Source organism: Vigna umbellata, chromosome 9 (assembly GCF_029865625.1).
Source record: "Vigna umbellata cultivar VRB3 chromosome 9, Vumbellata_1.0, whole genome shotgun sequence".
Lineage (NCBI taxonomy): Eukaryota > Viridiplantae > Streptophyta > Magnoliopsida > Fabales > Fabaceae > Vigna > Vigna umbellata.
The window spans coordinates 33,614,941-33,634,949 of NC_142173.1; the positions used below are offsets into that span (position 1 = coordinate 33,614,941).

Below are 20,009 nucleotides of genomic sequence, written 5' to 3' on the forward strand. Positions count from 1 at the left end.
GTTGGAGGATAAAGTTGAGAAGAAATTTGAGGCTAATACTAAGGTTAACCCTAAGGAAGAGTGTAAAGCTATTGTGAGCATAAGTGATGAGAGAAAAGAAAGAGTTGAGTTAGAAGGAGAAAAAGAAGAGAGAATAGGTGAGGTTGAGAGAAAAGAAAAAGAAAAGAAGAGGGGAGAGAAAAAAATTGAGAAAAAAATTGAAAAGATTCTTCCTTACCCTAAGGAGTGTAGAAGAAGAGAAAAAAGAAAGCAATTAGGGTGTTTTAAAGAAATCTTGAAGAAATTAGAGATTAAAATTCCTTTGACTGAGGCATTGCAACAGGTTCCTGTGTATGCACAATTTTTGAAGAGATTCCTCAAAAGAAGAGATATCTAGATGAGGAAACCATTAATGTATAGGGCAATTGCAGTGTTATTTTGCAGAAGGCACTTCCTCCAAAAGTTAAAGATCCAGGAAATTTTACTATTCCTTGCATCATTGGGAATATTAATATAGGGAAAGCTCTAATTGATTTAGGGTCAAGCATTTATTTGATGCCCTTATCTGTGCTTGAGAGGACTGGTGGTCTTGATGTGAAGCCTACAAAGGTTACTTTGGAACTGGTGGATGGATCTACTAAGAAGCCCTATGGTGTGGTAGAAGATGTTGTGGTTCGCATAGACAAACTTGGATTCTTGGTTGATTTCGTAGTGATGGAGATGGAGGAAGTTTTAAAGATCCCTATTATTCTTGGATGACAATTCATGAAAACGGCCAAGGTAATAATCAATGTGGATGATGGGACGATAACACTTAAAGACCAAGAAGAAGAGGTGATCTTTAATGTCTTCAATGTTGAGCAGCAGAATCAAGTGAGGAAGACCAGTCATAAAGTTGCAGATGAAGATGCAACAATGACTAGCCTTAAAGTTGTCAAGCCAGTTATCAAAGGTAAAAATTGTTTCTTGTCACAGGTTAAGGAAGGAGAAGAAAAAGATGGCGAAAGAAAGATGGTTCATCATGACTTGGTGGATGAACAACTCAAACTTGGCGCACCAGTGAGATTCAAGGGCAAAGTGTGAGTTGTGATGACAAATTTATGAACACCGAAAAATGGCGCCAAAAACTTGTTTAACCCTCGGCAAGTGTGATCGAATCGTATCAAGTAATAAACTCGGTAAGACCAAGTATCGTTCTTCCAAAGGACTCACGGCCTAGTTAGTTATACGATTTCTTGATTATTTAAGACTTGTGTAAATTGTTGTAAGTTTCAAATCCAGAAGACAAAAAGTAAACATGTATGCATGTGATGATCAATGGGAAAGAAGAACACAAACACTGAATGAATTATATGGATGAGTATGTTGTTGGGGTAATCAATTTCATCTTATCCACTCTCATATATTTTAGGAATTCATCATTCTTTTCATCAATGTTAATGCCACTCTCTAAATCACCTTGCGAAGAAAGCCTATCCTTAATTACGAGTTCATACAATTCCTAGCATCCCTAATAATTAATTTTGAAGCACAGAAGCTTAAAGGCAACCAAACCTCATAGCCCTATGTATAGGCAATATGCTATTGGGAGAATTTCCCCGGATCTAGATTTCCCCGTATGTGTCCATATCGACAAAATCAATAATCATGCATCGAATGAGATAAACAATGCATGCTTTGAGCAAAGAGGAAAAACCCTAACTATTAATGAAAGAAAGCATGTATCTCAAATAAGATGTTTAAACACAAATTGCATATATGAGAGCTTCAAAAGATTACATTGATTCCCCAACAACAAGAAAAGTTTAGTTCACCATATTCATGGTGAAACTCGATGAACAATAATGAAAGAGTGAAAGAGATAGAAAAACCCTAGAAAGAGAAGAGGAGAGTCGTCACCATCTCCAATTCTACCCCCAAGGGGTGAAAAGGTGAGTGTTTGCTTCGTACTCTGCCAAAGATACAAACTCTAGGAAGTCCTAAAGCTTATATACTATTCAAAATATTACAGAAAAGTGGGCCTAAGCCCAAAATACCACCGCTCAGCAGTAAGTGCGTGTGTTCGATACTTCCCTTCAGCTGCACTTTCACCCCTCAATGGAGCCAACGGGAGTTCATGAGTGCCGCTCAGCGGCTTCTCTTTAGTATTTTTTGAGTTCTTTTTTTATTCCATCTCTATCCTTCTTCACTTCTTTCATCAAATTCACCTTAAAACTTGCACAAAACACTGAAATCAAGCATAAACCTGTCCAGCTCTCTTATTTCCAAAAATATAAACAAAAGCATGATTTCAAGCTAGTTTCTAAGTGTTAAAGGTTGCTTTTAGTATCAATTTTAAGCATGAAAATAACAGTTTTTCAACTGTTATCAAGTTATTAAAGAGCTTAAAGATAATCGAGTCATAGAGATTGAAGCTCCGTACTCAAAGGAGAGTTAAAAAGGTGACCAAGAAGATGTTGATGAGTTGGTGTGAGAGGAAAAAGAAGAACTCTAACATGAAAGAAGTTACTTGAGCTTTATTGGGTCAAGCTAGTGACATTAAAGAAGCGCTTGCTAGGAGACAGCCCAGTGATTTGAAAACTTAAATTTTTGTTATTTGGTGATGTAATTTTAAAATTTTGTTTTCTTATTTTGTTTTGGTTATGAGCCTACTGTGGCACAACATCTACTGATGGATGCTAGGTGATTTAGTATCTACTAAAGGATATTATGCTACCAGAAACTTATTGATGAGTATTGGAAGAGTTATTGAGTCAGGCTCGTGACGTTAAACAAACGCTTACTGGGAGGCAACCCAGCTTTCTAACCTTATTCCTTTTGTCTTTGTAATTTTGCTTCTGTTATTAGTATAGGATGTGATGTACTTGGCTTAAACTTTATCTTTGATGCAATGGTTTGATGATGATGATGTTTGTGATGAGTGTTGCTTCATGATGGTGATTATATTGATTGATGTTTAGATGATGCATGATGCTAATATACAAGTGGTTGCTCACAATATTGTGAAACAGATGCATGATGATGATTGTTGGATTATAAGAAAGGTGAAGGGTTATAGGCTAAGGTTTTTGTTGTGCAAATTTTAAATTTTGGGTCTATAAAATAGGTCTAGGGAAGCTAAAGGAGTTTTCTTTGAAGATATAAAGATTGATGAGAGATGTAGAGGTTATCTAATGGTCACGGTTTTGTTGTTAAAATAGGATGGAATCTCGATGTGAGTGTATAAAACTAGTGCATTGATAGGTAGTGTCCAGAGAAATATTCTCTCTCTAATACATCAATATCTCTTTCTTTAACCATTAAAAGTCATTTACATTTCTCTTTCTCTGCATCTAATTCTTCAAACATCCGTATATGTTTCTCCATGCATTTAATTCTTTCAACTACGTATTCATCAAATTGCATAACTCACTCAGGTAACCAGGATGACATTTGCACCATTATGTTTTTAACAGCGTGAGCGAAAAGGACGAGATTGAACATTTTTTAACAAAATATGAGGTCTTACTGAACTTTTCTAAAAAGTAGAATCACTTTGAACCAAAGAATAAATGATGTATTAAACCTTTATATTATCTAAGAAATTTTTAATTATTTTTATTTCTTCATTTATTATAAATCAATATTATATGCAAATAACCACATACAAAACGTACTCTCTTTTTTCACAATTAAAGTTGATGATATAGATAAATTCACTCCGTAAACTACACGATGAAAAATAAACTAATACATTTAGGGAACTGTATGAAAAACCAAGGTTATGTACTGTTTAGAAAAAAAAATACGGATAATTAAATTTAGAGAAATTTTTGATTTTATTTCTTATTTTTGGACAAAACTGCTTTTTAGTTTTCGTTCCAAACAGAAGAGTAAGTCTTTAAATAAAAACATTTTAAGTTATTTTTTTTCCAATATTATCACAATAAATTTTATCACCAAATATAGTTCACACAATTATAAAGAACTAATTCATTGATTCTGAAATTGATATATCAAAACTAAATTTGATAAAAAAGCATAGACTTAAAAAATTCTAATGCGCATCTGTCGAGGGTGGAAAGGTGACAAACCACAGATAACTAGTTTAATAGCATTATAAACATCTTGTCATCAAACAGGGTCCATAGCTCAGTGGTAGAGCATTTGACTGCAGATTAAGAGGTCACCGGTTCGAACCCGGTTGGGCCCTCTTCCTTTTATTTTTAACAACCCTTCCTCTTTTATGACATTTTCCCAACTGTCTACATACAATTAGTCTTTAATTATATGTATTTATTTTCTTAACTCTTATCCTTTATAATTCTTTTGAGAATCTTTCATTGATCTTAAAATAGATCTTTTGGAAAATAAATAGCGTGTTAAAAACATTTAGAGGAGTTAAGAAAGAAACAAAAATCTATTTTTGTTCATTCCATTTATTTTGTTAAAGAGGGTCTTATTTTGTTGCATCCAACATTTTTTTATGTGATTTTTGCATGAGATAACTCATTATTGAGAGCTGTTTTAATCCATCTATAGTGAAAGCTTTATCATTCATATACTTTATAGGCTTAATACCTTTTTTTGTCTCTCTTTATAAGGGAAATGTTCAATTTCGTCCTACCTTTTTTAAAAAGTTCAATGTGGTCCCAAGTTGTGAAAAAGTGTCCAATTAAATCATTTTTTGTCACGACATTAAATATTTAACGATCCAGCTGACAGCGTGGACTGATGTGTGCAATGTGGCTGTTAACCTTCATAACGTGACAGTGACAATGTTTTTCATTAACTGAGAACGTGGCAGTGGCAGTGATTAAAATTATTAGTTAGGGTTTGCGTATTCGAAATTGCGATTTGGGGATAAGCATTTTAGAGGACCTGCAAATCCAAATTGGGTGATCTTGAAGGTGAAATCTGCAGAGCAAATCCAATTCTGCAAATTAAAGCAGGTTAGAGTTTACATTTGATAATTTGAAGTGTTTGAGGTTTTTCTATATGTGCAGAAGGTATAATGTGTAGCTTATTTTCATTTTTAGTTAATGCTTTTGTATAGGATATGGTTTTATTACTACATTTAATTGTGCAGGGGTTAGTCTTAGCTATCCAGGAGCTTTTGCCTCGGGCAGAACAAAGATACTATTTAAGGCACCTCTATGCAAACTTTAGGAAAAGGTTTGGTGGGCAGGTATTAAAAAATCTGATGTGGAGTGTTGCAACCACCACATATCCCCAGGCTTGGGAGAGAGAAATGCTAAAAATTAAAGAAGTCAATGTTGAAGCATATAAATACCTCATAGTCATTCCCCCAAGGTAACCCATTAGCCATTATATACACTTTAGTGTCACAAATGCATTGTAACCCATTTGAGAATTCTTTTGTGCAACATGTTTTGGTCAAGGTCTCGCTTCACAGCTCAACCAATGTGTGATACCCTTGATAACAACATCACTGAAGCTTTCAATAGTGTCCTCATTCATGCAAGAGGAAAACCAATTATCACAATGATGGAAGATATCAGAGTGTATCTCATGAAAAGGTGGGCCACCAACAGAAGCAAGGTGGCATCTATGGACTTCACAATATGCCCAAAGATAAAGAAGAGGCTTCAGAAAGAATGTAATTTGTCAAGATTTTGGCTGCCAAGGTAATGTTATCACCACAATTTATATACATTTTGTTATTTACGTGCATGGATGTGCTTTATTTCTTTCAGCTGGGCTGCACGAAAGATTTTTGAGGTTAGGCACACTTCATCTGTTGGGAACAAATTCACAGTGGATCTGGACACTAAAGAGTGTAGCTGCAGAAAGTGGATGATCAGTGGCATCCCATGTTGTCATGCAATTGCAGCAATGAACTATTGTAATGTTCATCAAGACAATTTTATACCCACTTGCTTCAGAAGATCCACATATGAAGAGGTGTATGCGTCCATAATTTTTCCACTCAATGGTCCCCAACTATGGCAATCCACAAATTTCAATGATGTACTACCACCACTGATAAGGAAGTTGCCTAGGAGGCCAAAGAAAAATAGAAGTTGGAGGCATGGGAGTTAACTAAGGACGACACTCAAATGCGTGTTGGAGGGCATAGGAAAAACTGTAGCATTTGCCGTCAGACAAAGCACAACAGGAATAATTGCCCTTTATGGCCCCAACCAGCAGAAGCAACCCAGCCACCAGAAGCAACCTAGCCACCAAAAGCAACCTAGCCAACACAAACAACCCAGTCACCAGAAACAACACAACCAACCCAGCCACCTCCAAGTTCCCAATCATCTCGTCCAACAAAATTCATAATCAGAAGAAAACATAGATAAATAGATGAATTGGTTTATTATGTATTGTACTATCTTTATTTTGGTCACAGACATGTATTGTATTTTTAGATGAATTGGAGGTTATATGTATTCACTATCATGTACTTTAGTGACAAACCTATACTGCCTTTATTTAATGAATCAAAGTGGTTTCATCATGTTTTGGTCAAAGCTTGTACTTAGATTTGTAATATGTGCCATTAGTCCTCATTCATATGCATTATTGGGTTGACCTATTTCAATATTTTAAAACCAAATGGGGGACTAATTCGAATAATCTCCACTGAATTTAACTTCATCTATTGAATTTTTAAACCAAACGGGGGACTGATTCCAACATTTTGTACATTGCATTGCATAAATAATGTTACATCAACCAAAACACATTCGCATTGTCAACGTACTTTTTTCAAGCATCCAAATACATAGCAGGTATTAAGCCAACTTATAACAAACACCCAAATTCACGATCTAACTAAATCAACCTAAACACAACTTGAAAATTACAAGGTCAACCACAATACACACACAAAGCTACAACTAACAACTTCATCCTTTTCTACATTTTCTGCAAATCCTTCACTGCATTTTCCAGCTCACTTATTCTCTTCATAATTGTGCAATCTTTTTCATCCACGTTGTCTTCACAACACCACTTGAAAAAGTTACAGCAGCTCCCAATTGAAGATCCACATTGTTGATCACCATGTTAGGGAATCTATGAACAAATGCATCAAATCAATTCAAGAAAACATTAACTGAGAAGGGTATACTTCAAACCTTGTAATGAGGACAACCGCAAAAATTTCTCCCAGCATTCTTCGTAGTTCTGGCCACTTTGATTACTGCAATATCACCACAGTAACAAGTAGGGATTAACCCACCTCCCCTACAAGCACCACCATGGGACGAACGAGAAGATCCTTTGGCCCAACTTTTCGAAAACGAAGAACACCCTTGGGAACCCATTCCTATGTCTCCCCAAACACTTCCCAATCCTCAAAGACTAATTCGGAGGAAACCAAACCCTAACACTTTATTTAATGAAAATCACTACCCACTGCCACGTTCTCAGTTAATGAAAAATATTGTCACTACCACGTTATGAAGGTTAACAGCCACATTGCACACATCAGTCCACGCTGTCAGCTGGATCGTTAAATATTTAACGCCGTGACCAAAAATGATTTAATTGGACACTTTTTTCATAACTTGGGACCACATTGAAATTTTTAAAAAAGGTAGGACGAAATTGAACATTTCCCTTATAAAGAGGGACAAAAAGAGGTATTAAGCCTACTTTATATAATAAATATACCTAAGGGATTTTCTTCCTCATATTTTTAGAATTAGACTTTGAAGCTCACAATTCTTTTCCTTTCTTATATAATTCTTCTACTTTTATTTATTATCCTCAATAGTGAAAATTTATTATTTAACCATACTATATCACAACAATTATAAGTGGCATTGAAAACTCTTCATTAAATATAAAAATGAATGAAAAGTTTTATAGAAATGAGATAATTAATTGGTATGCAAGAAAAAACAAGATCCATAAACATAACATTTTAAAGTTTTATATTGAAAATGGTATCAAATTTTGTATACATACAACTCATACTTCAAAAGATGGTTAATATCTCTGTCTATCTTAGTAAAAAAGTTCTCAACACTCTTCAATGATATTTTTGTTGTTAAGTCCAACATTACAATAAAGATTACTTCAGAATTCTCATTGTATATATCCTATAATGACAAAAGTTCTAAAATAATTTCACTCTTTTTTTTCTCTACTCCCTTGCTTGTGTCGTCTTGCTCTTTTGTTCCTATCCATTGCATTAACATCATCACTTTCTCATTTTGTTTGCACCATTGATGCATCCTCTCCTTTACTTTTTTTTCGTTTTATTCAATTTCATGAGTGTGTTTTCTCTTCTATTTCATTTAGTGCTCTTATTCCAAATAGATTATTTTCTGTTATTTTGATAGTTTTTGCTTTATTACCTTTTCAAACTTAGTTGACATCGTCCATTTTATGGTTTTTAAATATATAGTAATTGCATTTGAATAATTTGCATAACACACTAACATTATAGAAGTGTTCAATCCCTTCCAAATTGGATAATTTTATTTTTGTGATATTCATATTTTAGGTGTCATATCCATCAAAAGTTAAAAAAAAGTTGTGTAATTAAAATTATCAAAACTTAATAGCTTATATAAATTTGTAACAGTTTTGTAAACTCAACTTATAAAATCAGAAAAGTTTATTTGATATTAAAAAATACATTATAAAGTATGTAATATGTACTTTAATAATTACAAACTAATACCAATGAGTATAGATGAACGAAAGTTTCTCATTACAATAATCACAAAAATGTTTAACAATGGTTAGAATTTAAAATTTTACAATCCGGGACGTTAAAATTTGATGCAAATGATGAATCCCATTCCGTAGAAAGGATGAAATTATCTATAGTCAATCCGGGATGTTAAAATTTGACTCTCATCAGAGTTATGCAAGCACCAGAAAAATATACAGCTAATTTCAAATACATGTGAAATAAGACATCTTCACATGATGAAAGGTCTTTAGAAATATAAGTAAAAATTAGTTTGTCCTTGGATTGATCAAATTACATTTATTGCAGAAGGTATCACAACCAGGAGGGAGCTTAGATAAGCCATATAGGAACAATCTAAAGAAACCATTCACCTTTGGCTGAGTCTTCCAACCAGGTCTGGTGCACGTGCACCAAATTGAACCAATCCGAATCCTGAAACTCAAATTTCATTCTTCTAAGAAAATGGATGAAAGACATCACATGAAGAATATAATAGTTGATGCATTAAAACATACCCTACTGCTCATTATTGAGGTGGAGGCACAAGCCTTCCGCTCTTCACCTGCAAAGTTGGCAAGTTAGCAGTAAGTTAAAAGGCCAAAATATGCAATGCAAAATTTTCCAACAGTGCAGATGTACTACCACAAATTTCCAGAAGATGGATAAAAAAACAAGAATAAACAATTGCTTGTTTTCAGAGAGACAAAGGGGTGGGAAGAGCATAAACAACAAAACTGATACATACCACATAACTCCCACTTGTCAAACTTCACTAGCCATATACCTGGAGCTAACTGTGTAGCCACTACATCATCCACCCAAATCCTGTACTGTTTACCCTTTTTGTCACCATACACCTTCCGGAACGTATTTAAATACTCCCGGGCATTATGGGCCGAACCAGAAGGATGGATGATAATAGCAGATGGGAACTGCATATTGAAAAAAGGAATAATTTACATACTTCTTTAGAAATAAACATTTACGTAAAGACTTGACAGTCAAAAAAGTCAGGTCCAAGTGCATCAGTGGAAAAATAGAGCTCTCAGATCAAGAAAATGCAAAAGGGGAAATCCAACTAGTTATGGTGTGAAGGTAGAGTGAGTAAGAGAGAGTACGAGAGAGAATGAAGCTTTTGCAATGACTTAAGATAGACTTTCTTGGAAATCAACCATGGAAATGTCTTATTCAAGTGGTTGACATGGTTAAACAGTTTAGTCAGAATTTGGAATACATTAGAAGATGTAGTATGGTCATATGGGATATTATACTCAATGTTTTTATAGGAAATACCTTACTATTGAAGGAAGATGTTCAAGAAAGAAATATGTGTCAAAATACATTCTTCTTCATACACAACATGCACTCAGAAAAAGGGAAATAGAAAATCATACCAAAACAAAGCGAACACCGTACCGAAAAGCTTAGAACATGTAAAAACATTGGAAAACTTGAGTGGTTGCTCCCTAGATATGCTATTATGGATTAAAAAAAATTCTACTTCACTATTTAGTTTTCCGTTGGTAAATCGCAGAACTTGTTAGTCCATGAAATAGGAATATAGAAATAATGCAGAGAAAAGGGTATACACTTCATTTGAAAAGAAAATGATTTGGTAAAATGGAGTTAATTTGGATAGTTTTTCACATGCTCGGTAGTCTGCATACACAAATAGAACACACAATAGGTAATTTGTAAAGATAAAGGATATCAGACATACAACTGTTGCCTTTATACCAGCAATAAACAGCTCGGAATTCTCAACTTCTGCACGCCTCCACTTTTCAAGTAACAAAGCAAAATTCACTATTTCAAGATATGGAGATAAATTTTCTTGTCTACTGTCTGAAACATCTCTTGGGGACAGGTTTTGGCCTAACTTAAAATGACCAATGGCTTCTATTATGCCAGATGCACAACGCTCTGAGGCATGGAGAATCTTGGGGTTATCTTTTGCATTTTCTGAATGCCACTGCAACAACTCCTCTTGGGCATTGCTTACCTACACAACGAACAGAAACAAATGCAATACGCAAGTCAATCTCAATATTTTACCACCAAGGCAAAATATGCAATAAACACATGCTAAACCACACCAACCATGACTCCATACACTCCCGGAATGCTGAACAGCTCGGCATCATTTCCAGAATCACCACAAGCAAGAGTGTTAAGTGGTGGTTTTCCCTCGGTCTCAAACTTTTTGAGCAGATAGGCAAGAGCTTGACCTTTGCCAGCACCATTTGGTAATACATCCAAATCAATACCTCCACTGTATATTATTTTAACATTCAACTGGCCAAAAATTAGGCTATGTTATGGAACTATATACAATATCAAACAAGAAAAGTAAGGTGTCAAAAAATCCAATTTACACACTCAAACTAAACTAAACATGTTGAAACTTTACATGAAAAGAAAGCAATGAATATAAACGTATTATAGCTTACCCCACGCTCTTCCAAAACCTTAGAAAGAGCCTGTGTTACACTCTTAGCCTTGTCTTTCTGAACATAAAAGCTGACCTTGTGCGGCCGTTGTTCTGTTTCTGCCTGCACCATCAGTCATTAAGCAAACCATTAAGGAATTGCCACAGAATCAAACAAGACAAATTATATACCCGAATCAAATAATACAATCTAGAAACAAATCATCCCCATCACCATCACCACCTATAAACCATACCTGAGGCTTAAGTTCAGGAAATTTGCTTGTTTCCTCAATGACTATGTTCTTATCCCATTTCTGGTTCAAAAACTGAACCCATCCATCATCAGGCACCATTGATCTCCCATAAGTAATCTCAGTCCCCACAGACATAATAGCTATATCAGGAGTTATCATAGGCTTCTCTTTCCTCAGTTGTTTGTAGAGTGTAGGCGACCTCCCAGTTGAAAACACCAGCAGAGAATCTTGGCGATAATAAGCTTCCCAAAGCGCATTGAACCTTAAAAGTGAACTATTCTCCGGGTCATGATGATCAACCTGCAACCAAAACACATCAACCATTCAAATCACGACCATCAACAACACTAATAACTAGGTTTTAAATAACAACGCCTGCAATTCAGGTGGAATGTCAAGATTTTTAGGGTGTCTGAGACTGCAATTGCAGCTGCATCATAATATCAAGAAATACAACGAAACCATGACCGCAGTTTAAATTCCTGAATAATACCATCGTGTGATCGAGATCCGAAACAAGCATCAACCGCGGAGAAGAATTTAGTCGATCCATGATGTCCATCACCAATTCAATCCTGCAAGCAGGGATTCAAAGAGAAATGGGAAAAAGATTACCATACAAAAAGAAATTATGCAGAACATTAATTTCTGAAAGTAAATTAACAAATAACCAAAATGATAAAGCAACAAGTAACTATTTATGTATCCGTGTGTATGAGCTCCCGCAACTCAACACAAATTCTGATGATCACGAAAGGGAGAACTATCTATCTATTAACGTATCAAACAGTTTATTTTCCAGTCACCGATTTTTCCAAATTCGTCCGAATCAAAAACCAAAATCATCAACCAGGTAAGAATCAAAAACCAATTCTACTAACAAATTTTCAAATGATTTAAACAAAACAGAAATTTCTCATTACATTACATGCATCGTACTCACAAGCATCTAACATCTGAAATAGAGCAAATAAAATAAGCATAAAAAGAGTACCAATTGGAGAAAGGAGATATGGAAATTGAGACGAGAAGGAAGAAGGTGAGAGTGATGAGAAGAGCTTTGAGAGAATGAGCAGCGATTGTGAGTAATTATATAGAGATAATATTTATAATAATAAATATTATAATTATGAATAAAATATAATGTAAAGACGGAAGAAGACATTGCAGAGAATGCAAGAGAAAAAATGGATCCAAACCGATTACCTCTTGCTCTGCACCTGTGATTCTGAACTCTCACTCACGCACGCACGCGTCACACACTGGGTATCCATTGCCACCTTTTTAAAAGATAGAAACAAAACTAGAGTTTTATTGGGATTCTTTTAGTGTAAAATAGATTGCACTCTTAAATTATCGGACCTATTTTTTAAATGCTCTTTTAATATGACTGTATTAAAATATGTAATGATTGTTAGAATCATGGGATAAGATATAAGTTTCAATTTTATTATATATTTTTTCATCTTATATGAATTAGAGGAATTAGTGATTTGTTTGTGTATAAATAAGTATAAATATTATCTTTTAAATTAATTTGGTAAATGTATTGTATGGTTGTTTGGTATAGGATAAGACTTATAATCTACACACTTTTGTGATTATGTAATAAATTATCTAAAGAGTGATCGGTTGGACAATTCGGATTGAATAATTATTTTTAAACAATAATTAAGATGATGATGATTAACATAAGCTAAAACATTATTATTATCTATTGAGTGGTAATTAGATTGATGTTAATTTGAAACTTATTTTAAAATTTATAAATATAAATTTGAGGTAGTAAAGATAATTTCTTATTATGATCCCAATTAAGTGAAAAATGCATATTTGAATGTAAAGAACTTGAAAGATTTATATAGTTAACTTCATAATCAAAATAGTAAAATTAAATTAATTTTAATATTTATTTTTTAATAATATCATAGTCTAGTTTTAAAATATATTTTAAGTTTCAATTTTAAAATTTCAAAAATTGTCATTTATGTTTAATTATGAATAAGAAATTTTGAGATATAAGATGAAGACAAGATAGTAATGTGAATATAAAATTTCAGTGACAATATAAAACATATTCAATATGAAGAATTAGACTACACAGAATCTTTCGAAATGTACATACTTCTTATGTACATAAGATATATTGTAAAATGTAAAATGTTTGAGTTGTAATAAGTTGAAGTGGAAGTTATCTCATGGATGGTTATCACATAGTTCATCAATCATCACGGTTTATATACTAAATCTGGTGTTGCGACAATAGTGGAGGAGTTTCACAAGAAAATTTTGTCCTTAGTAGTAAATCACTTTAAGTAAAATAATATAAGATATCAATCAAAAATCAAATATATTTTAAAAAAAATTATCGATGCAATAACAAACTACACTAATGTTTTATGAACTGATATGTTTACTCAACTCTTACATGGATTTATAACATAACAAAATCTTACTGCAGTTGAATCTTACTATTATATACTTGTTTTTGTATAAGTCGATACCAAAATAAATTATTAGTTCAGATATTAGATATTACTTGTTGAAATATTTTAATAGAATACATTAGATAGATTAACAACCTTTTATATTAGTGTTAAATATTTCTTGAGATAAAGTGAACAAATTAATCACCTTAAAAATATGGGTTATATATATATATAAAAGAAATATTGTTTGGTTGTGAAGTCAAATCACCAAACACTTTTACAATTTGTTGTCTTTCACTGTCTGGTTTCGTTCCCAGAATTCATGTCTCGTTCTTCTATTCGGAGGTGTACCTCTGATGCTAAAGTCAGTATGTGTATCGTTCGGCAATTCAATGTAACAGTACTAAATGCATAGTAAATGCGAACCACCTACCTCTTACTTTGACATGTATTTATAGTGAGATGTTAATCATTATCATGGCCCAATTTTGGTCCAATGACTTTAATCGTTGTTTATCTTAATCTTTGCCTAAATGATTACATAATTTTTACGGTCGTTCGCCCTTGATCGTCCAGTCAAAGTGAAAGATAATTCCATGGTTGTCCAATCAAATTAATCACCCGTAATCATTATGACTGTCCGGACCATATAGTACAAATATGATATCATATCAAACATAAAACTTTAAGCTTATGGATTTTATTTTTCTTATTTATTACTCAACTTTTTTAATTTTATTTAATATGAAACTTTCAATTTATTAATATTTTTATTAAGTAATGTTGAACAAAATAATAATTTTATATAAAAATGAGTATAAATTTAAAATATAATTTATTAATATAAGATATATGATATCAATCTTATATTCTCAACCAATTTAATTACATCATTTTTTTTTAATTTTGGATTGATTTTTCAAGAATAAAACTCTTAAATTCAAAAGAAACAAGGTATATGAAAGAAATTTAGGTTGAAAATTAGAAATTATAGAATGCAAACAAAAACGTTATAGATGGATGTCTACCAAAAAGAACTTCCTTCACACAAATTAGTAGGCAGGAGATAATGAAAGAAAGGGCCACCGTTCAATTTAGGTTTGGATTCCATCAATTATCACGAATTGGAGTGTGGCAATCTTTTATAGGTACAATTTTTAAGTCTCTTTTTTCATTTTCCTTTTCGTATTTCGGTTAAAGAAGGTGTACGTAGCTTTGATGAGTAATGGCACATTCGGTGGAATTTGGCAATAGAGCATATTCCTGGGGAATATGTTACCAATCAATTTTAAAATATTTTTACATATTATATATTTTTTAAAGGTTATATATATATATATATAAGCTATAAACTGTTCACTGTTCACAGTAGATATAATTCAATATTCCTTCAAAATTTTGTAATATGACAATTTTAGAAGTAATCTTGCGATTTTGACTACTTACCTAGAAGATAGATTGTTCATACTTTTTACCTATAAACCTATCTATCGTTACCTTTTATTTGTTCCCTTCCCCACCAAAAGTCTGGGTCAGTGTTAATTATTAATACGGTTTTCAAACTTTAAACACGGATTGAAGTTTTTCCTTCCCTTCATACTCATTGTTAATTCCATCTCAAACTCAATGAGAATCCCGTTGTCACGTCTCATTAATTAGGTGATGACTCACCTCTCTGCTCCATTAATGCACTGTGACACGTGAGCAGTGCCATCATGAAACGCACACACACCACTCTGCTTGCAGTTGCCAAATGTCACTTTTAGAACATTCTAAAACGTTAATGGAAGACATGTGGCAGCAGAAGAATGGACACACGTCCTACCTGGGAAGAGAAAATTTATTTCTGGAAAACTCTTTCCCTTTCTCTGCACACTTCATCTTCTTCCTCAAACTCTCTATCTTCCAAATTCTCTCCCTTCTCTCTAGAAACCATTCTCCTTCTCTCTTCTGCAACTCACCATTCTATGCTCCGTTCACGTTTCAGCACCGTGAGGACGTCCCCTGCGCCGTGAGCTTCATTTTGAACCGAACGGTTTTGGATTCTGAAACGGGTAAGTTGCACATCCTCAACTACTCTTCATTTTCAACATGCAAGTCTCATTCTGAATTTGCATGCACCTTCTCTGAACCAATATTGGTTTTCTGTAATTTTTAGTTTAAGGAGTTTTGGGTTGAACGTTAAGGGTAGAAAAGATTGTACTGGAATCGGGTGTTCTTTTTGAAGAACGAACGCACACTGATAAATCCGGGTAAGGGAAGCTTATTTGATTTAATTCATGTGATTGTGTTGTACTGCATGTGCGTTTAAGTGTTGCTTGAATGTATGATTCATGATATTGTATTTTGGTATGCGAATATGATTCTGAAATGATGCGTGTAAATGATGAAATGTGCTATGGTTGGATTAAATTGAAAAATGAGTTGTATGATGAGATGATGTATGAAGAAGTATGAATTTGTGCCATGATATGAGTGATTAAATGCATGAAAGTTTATACTGAAAAATATGGTTACTGTATGTTGAAATTGAATATGAAAATCATATGAAAATGAACGTTCGTTATCGAAACGGTCTTTGACAGTTCGATAGTTATAACCAATTCTTTGATGTATTTGAACCCTTTCATTTGGAAATGATTTCCCTTTTGAGGACGAACGCCCTCTTATACATAACTTACGTTTGAGCGTTCGGCCAAACGTAGACCTCATGAGTGTTGTGTGAGGAAGTGAGAAGCTTGAAAATCTACCTTTGTACACTTAGCCAAATTGTTAAAACATGAACTTTAAGTATCCCATCTTATGTAAATTCCAAATTTCTATGATTTTGAATCAGTGAATAAGTTCAGACTTAAAAACGTACGTCCTAAGTGGCGCTCGGTCTTAAACCGAACGCTCGTCCCAAAGCGTATGTATAAGTAGCGCTCGGTCTTATACCGAACGTTCGTTTTTCCGTAATCGCCAACGAGTTGAAATGGCGTTCGTCTTGAATTTTCATAACGTTCGTCCTGAATTATCCTAGCGTTCGTCCTAAACTTCAGCAAGTTAGCGAAACGCGTTCGGTCATTTACTGGCAGTCGTTTCTTCATAAACGAATGGATCTTGATCCAGTTTTTAATTCTTCTCTTGATGGTTATATTCTTGTGGATTCGACCTAGAGTCCTCATACTAAATTTTTCCAAGTATTTTTCAGATCGTACTAGACTCAGTTCATCTAACTGATTCAAGTTGTAATGAAGTCCGTCTAATAACCTGTATTGGTTTTATTCTGCTCGTGAACGAACCTTCTTGGTATTGTAGTAACGTTCGTCCTCTATTACAAAGAGGGTTGGACGTTCGTCTTTTTATGAAAGTGGAATTAAGAACGAAAGTATGAATAAGAGGAAAGATTAAGATGTGCGAATGATGTAAGAGATGAAATTATGATTGTTGAATTTGAACGAGCGTTCAGGGAGGAACGACTCTTGGTTGAAAGATTGAGAATTGTAAAGTATGAATGTGGTAAGCTTAGCTGGCGGTTCATCCTGATATTCCGTGAGTGCTTGTTCTCAAGTAGAGAGGAGTATGTCATGTGTGGGAATGGCAGGAGGTCTTAGTCCATAACTGTAACTTGGCCAGAACGGACTAACCTCAGGTGGCAGCTGACGAGTATTCCAGCTCTTCCACCTGGGTGCACGGACGTCGTAGCTACACAGAATTCATACAGTCCGGACGGTCGGTCTAGTACCAGGATTTTGATTGAGTTAATGGATGAATTGAATGTATGTGTTGTTATTCATTTGCTGTATTTGATATGTACGAAATGTATGTTTGACTTGAATTAAATTCAATAAGCTTACCCTTGCATATTTTTTTTCTTTGTGTTGTCTGTATATGTATATCCGTCTTGTCCTTGCAATGATCATCCGTGTGGATGTGAGCAGAAGGAGATGATTCACTGGAGCAAACTCTTGAAGAGGAATTTATAGCTGAGGAGAATCTTGTAGAGATTGAAGTGAAAGCCGAACAGTGAAACGTTCGGTTAGTTTAGTTTTTTATAGTTAGGAGAGCGAGCGGTGGTGAGCGAGCGCTCCTTTTGGCTGTGTAAATATATTTGGTCGTTCGGTATTTTATTTTGTAAACCGTTCGTCCTCATTGTTTTGTAAACGCTCGTAACTTATGAATGCATTTAAGGCCGTTCGGCCATTCTCGAATTTAATCCGTTAATTGTAAAACTGTTTTGACATATTAATATATGTGATTATTCTAAGTATATAGTTGCTGACGGTATAATTTTGGGATGTTACACCCGTAGTATTATAATAAATATAACTCTTGTCACAATATCTAAAACTTGTATTTATAGAATTTAAAATAAGTTTTAGATTAATATCTGTCTAATTATAGTCTGATTAGTAATAATTACACTTAGTTTTAATATAATAATCTTAACATTAATCTTTGTTTAAATCAACTCTTCAATTAGTCGATCAGTTCATTTGAGATTTTAGCATTTGAGATTTTAGATTAATAGAACTATCATATCTTCAACTAACCGGATAGTTATATTATACTATATATATATATATATATATATATATATATATATAATGTTGTCAAAATGGATTAGAATTCGCGGGTCAACTCAACCTATCACAAGTTTGGTTCAGGTTGGACTTGAAAAAAATAAGATTTTTCTATACGAGTCAATTTTCAACCTGGCTCACTGATAACAGTTGAAAAACTGTTATTTTCATGATTAAAATTGACACTAAAAGCAACCTTTACACTTAGAAACTAGCTTGAAATCATGCTTTTCTTCATGTTTTTAGAAATAAGAGAGCTGGACAGGTTTATGCTTGATTTCAGTGTTTTTGTGCAGGTTTTAAGGTGAATTTGGTGAAAGAAGTGAAGAAGGAGAGAGTTGAAATCAGAAAAGACAACAAAAAGTGCAAAAAGGAGAAGCCGAAGTCACCGCTCAGCGGCAGTTTACCGCTGAGCGGCACTCAGGAGCTTGCGGGAGGTCCGCTGAGGGGCAAAATGGCCGCTGAGGGGAGCAAACAAGTCACGCACTCACCGCTGAGCGGTATTTTACCGCTGAGCGGCACTTTAATGGGCTTGGACTTGACTTTTTGTAATTTACGAATGATATATAACTTTAGGGTTTCCTAGGGTTAGGCATCTTTGGCTGGAACGAAGCAAACACTCTCTCTTCCACCCCTTTGAAGGAGGATCTTGGATGCTGAGGCTTCCTCTTCACCTTTTTAGGGTTTATTCTTTCATTCTTTCATTGTAATTCATCTAGGTTCACCATGAATATGGTGAACTAAACCTTGTATGTTTGTTGGGGAATCAATGTAATCTTTTGAAACTCTCATATATGGAATCTGTTTTTACATCTTTTAATTAAGACTTATGCTTTCTTTCATCATTAGTTAGGGTTTTTCCTCTTTGCTTAATGCTTGCATTGTTTAACTCATTCGATGCATGATTATTGGTTTTGTCGATACGGGCACGTACGGGGAAGTCTAGATCCGGGGAATTTCTCCCAATTTTATATTGGTTGTCGTTAAGCTCCTGCACTTATGAACTGATCATTAGGAATGCTAGGAATTGTATGAACTCGTGATTAGGGAGAAGCCTTCTGGAAAGGTACATTAGAGAGTGGCATTAACAATGATGATTTGACTGTTGAATTCCTAAAATATATGAGAGTGGATAAGATGAAATTGACCCCAACAACATTCATACATAAATTTCATTGAAAGTGTTTATCTTTTGATTTTTGCCATTGATCAAAACTTCATGCATACATGTTTATTTTCTGTCTTGCATTTAAACCCAAATATTTCGTCTTTTAAGTCTTACTAATCAGTAAAAAAACATAACTAAACTAGGCCGTGAGTCCTTTGGGAAGAACGATACTTGGTCTTACCAAGTTTATTACTTGAACGATTCGGTCATACTTGCCGATTGAAAACAAGTTTGTGACATCATATTTGGTGTTCATAAATTTGTCCATCAAGTTTTTGGCGCCGTTGCCGGGGACTCGTGGTTTAACTGGTTAATTTGTGTGATTATTGATTATCTTTGACTTATTTTTTTTATTTTTATTTAAATTTCGAATTTTTTATTTTATTTTATTTTTCTGTTTTTCTGTTTTTCTGTTTCTGTTTTATTTTCTGAATCTTATATCTTCTCTTATATCTTTTTGTGCTAACCAAATCTTTTCTAGGGTTTTGTGTTCTTGTGTATGCAGGAGGCAATTCGAACTAGGAGCA

At 34.0% G+C, this 20,009-nt stretch overlaps 2 protein-coding genes and 1 non-coding gene across 4 annotated transcripts; 2 read left to right on the forward strand and 1 right to left on the reverse strand.

Annotated features, from left to right (window-relative positions):
- The first annotated feature begins 744 nt into the window (after positions 1–744).
- LOC148193314 (uncharacterized) lies at positions 745–6,021 on the forward strand. Its single transcript, XM_088099399.1, has 5 exons — positions 745–931; positions 4,792–4,910; positions 5,048–5,271; positions 5,361–5,606; positions 5,676–6,021. The coding sequence occupies exons 1-5, from the start codon at positions 745–747 to the stop codon at positions 6,019–6,021; spliced, it is 1,122 nt and encodes a 373-aa protein (XP_087955525.1).
- TRNAC-GCA (transfer RNA cysteine (anticodon GCA)) lies at positions 4,100–4,171 on the forward strand. The gene has a single exon. It is a non-coding gene; the product is annotated as a tRNA-Cys (tRNA).
- A 2,759-nt stretch (positions 6,022–8,780) lies between the features above and the next one.
- On the reverse strand, positions 8,781–12,597 carry LOC124844261 (sucrose-phosphatase 1-like). 2 transcript variants are annotated; one of them, XM_088098878.1, is made up of 9 exons: positions 12,527–12,597; positions 11,814–11,895; positions 11,321–11,620; positions 11,086–11,187; positions 10,736–10,930; positions 10,356–10,637; positions 9,381–9,567; positions 9,151–9,197; positions 8,781–9,067 (listed from the first exon to the last, which is right to left on the reverse strand). In XM_088098878.1, the coding sequence occupies exons 1-9, from the start codon at positions 12,592–12,594 to the stop codon at positions 8,990–8,992; spliced, it is 1,341 nt and encodes a 446-aa protein (XP_087955004.1). In that variant the 5' UTR covers positions 12,595–12,597; the 3' UTR covers positions 8,781–8,989. The 2 variants fall into 2 exon arrangements, with proteins under 2 accessions (XP_087955004.1, XP_087955005.1); XM_088098879.1 differs by lacking the exon at positions 12,527–12,597 and adding an exon at positions 12,315–12,457.
- Between the last annotated feature and the right edge of the window lie 7,412 nt (positions 12,598–20,009).

Coding starts and splice junctions, on each gene's coding strand:
- LOC148193314 (XM_088099399.1), top strand. CDS start 745: ATGAAAACGGCCAAGGTAATAATCAATGTGGATGATGGGACGATAACA. Junction 4,911..5,047: donor AATTCTGCAAATTAAAGCAG/GTTAGAGTTTAC, acceptor TTAATTGTGCAG/GGGTTAGTCTTAGCTATCCA. Junction 5,607..5,675: donor TCAAGATTTTGGCTGCCAAG/GTAATGTTATCA, acceptor TATTTCTTTCAG/CTGGGCTGCACGAAAGATTT.
- LOC124844261 (XM_088098878.1), bottom strand. CDS start 12,594: ATGGATACCCAGTGTGTGACGCGTGCGTGCGTGAGTGAGAGTTCAGAA. Junction 11,621..11,813: donor CGGATCTCGATCACACGATG/GTATTATTCAGG, acceptor TTTTGGTTGCAG/GTTGATCATCATGACCCGGA. Junction 9,068..9,150: donor CCTCAATAATGAGCAGTAGG/GTATGTTTTAAT, acceptor TTTGAGTTTCAG/GATTCGGATTGGTTCAATTT.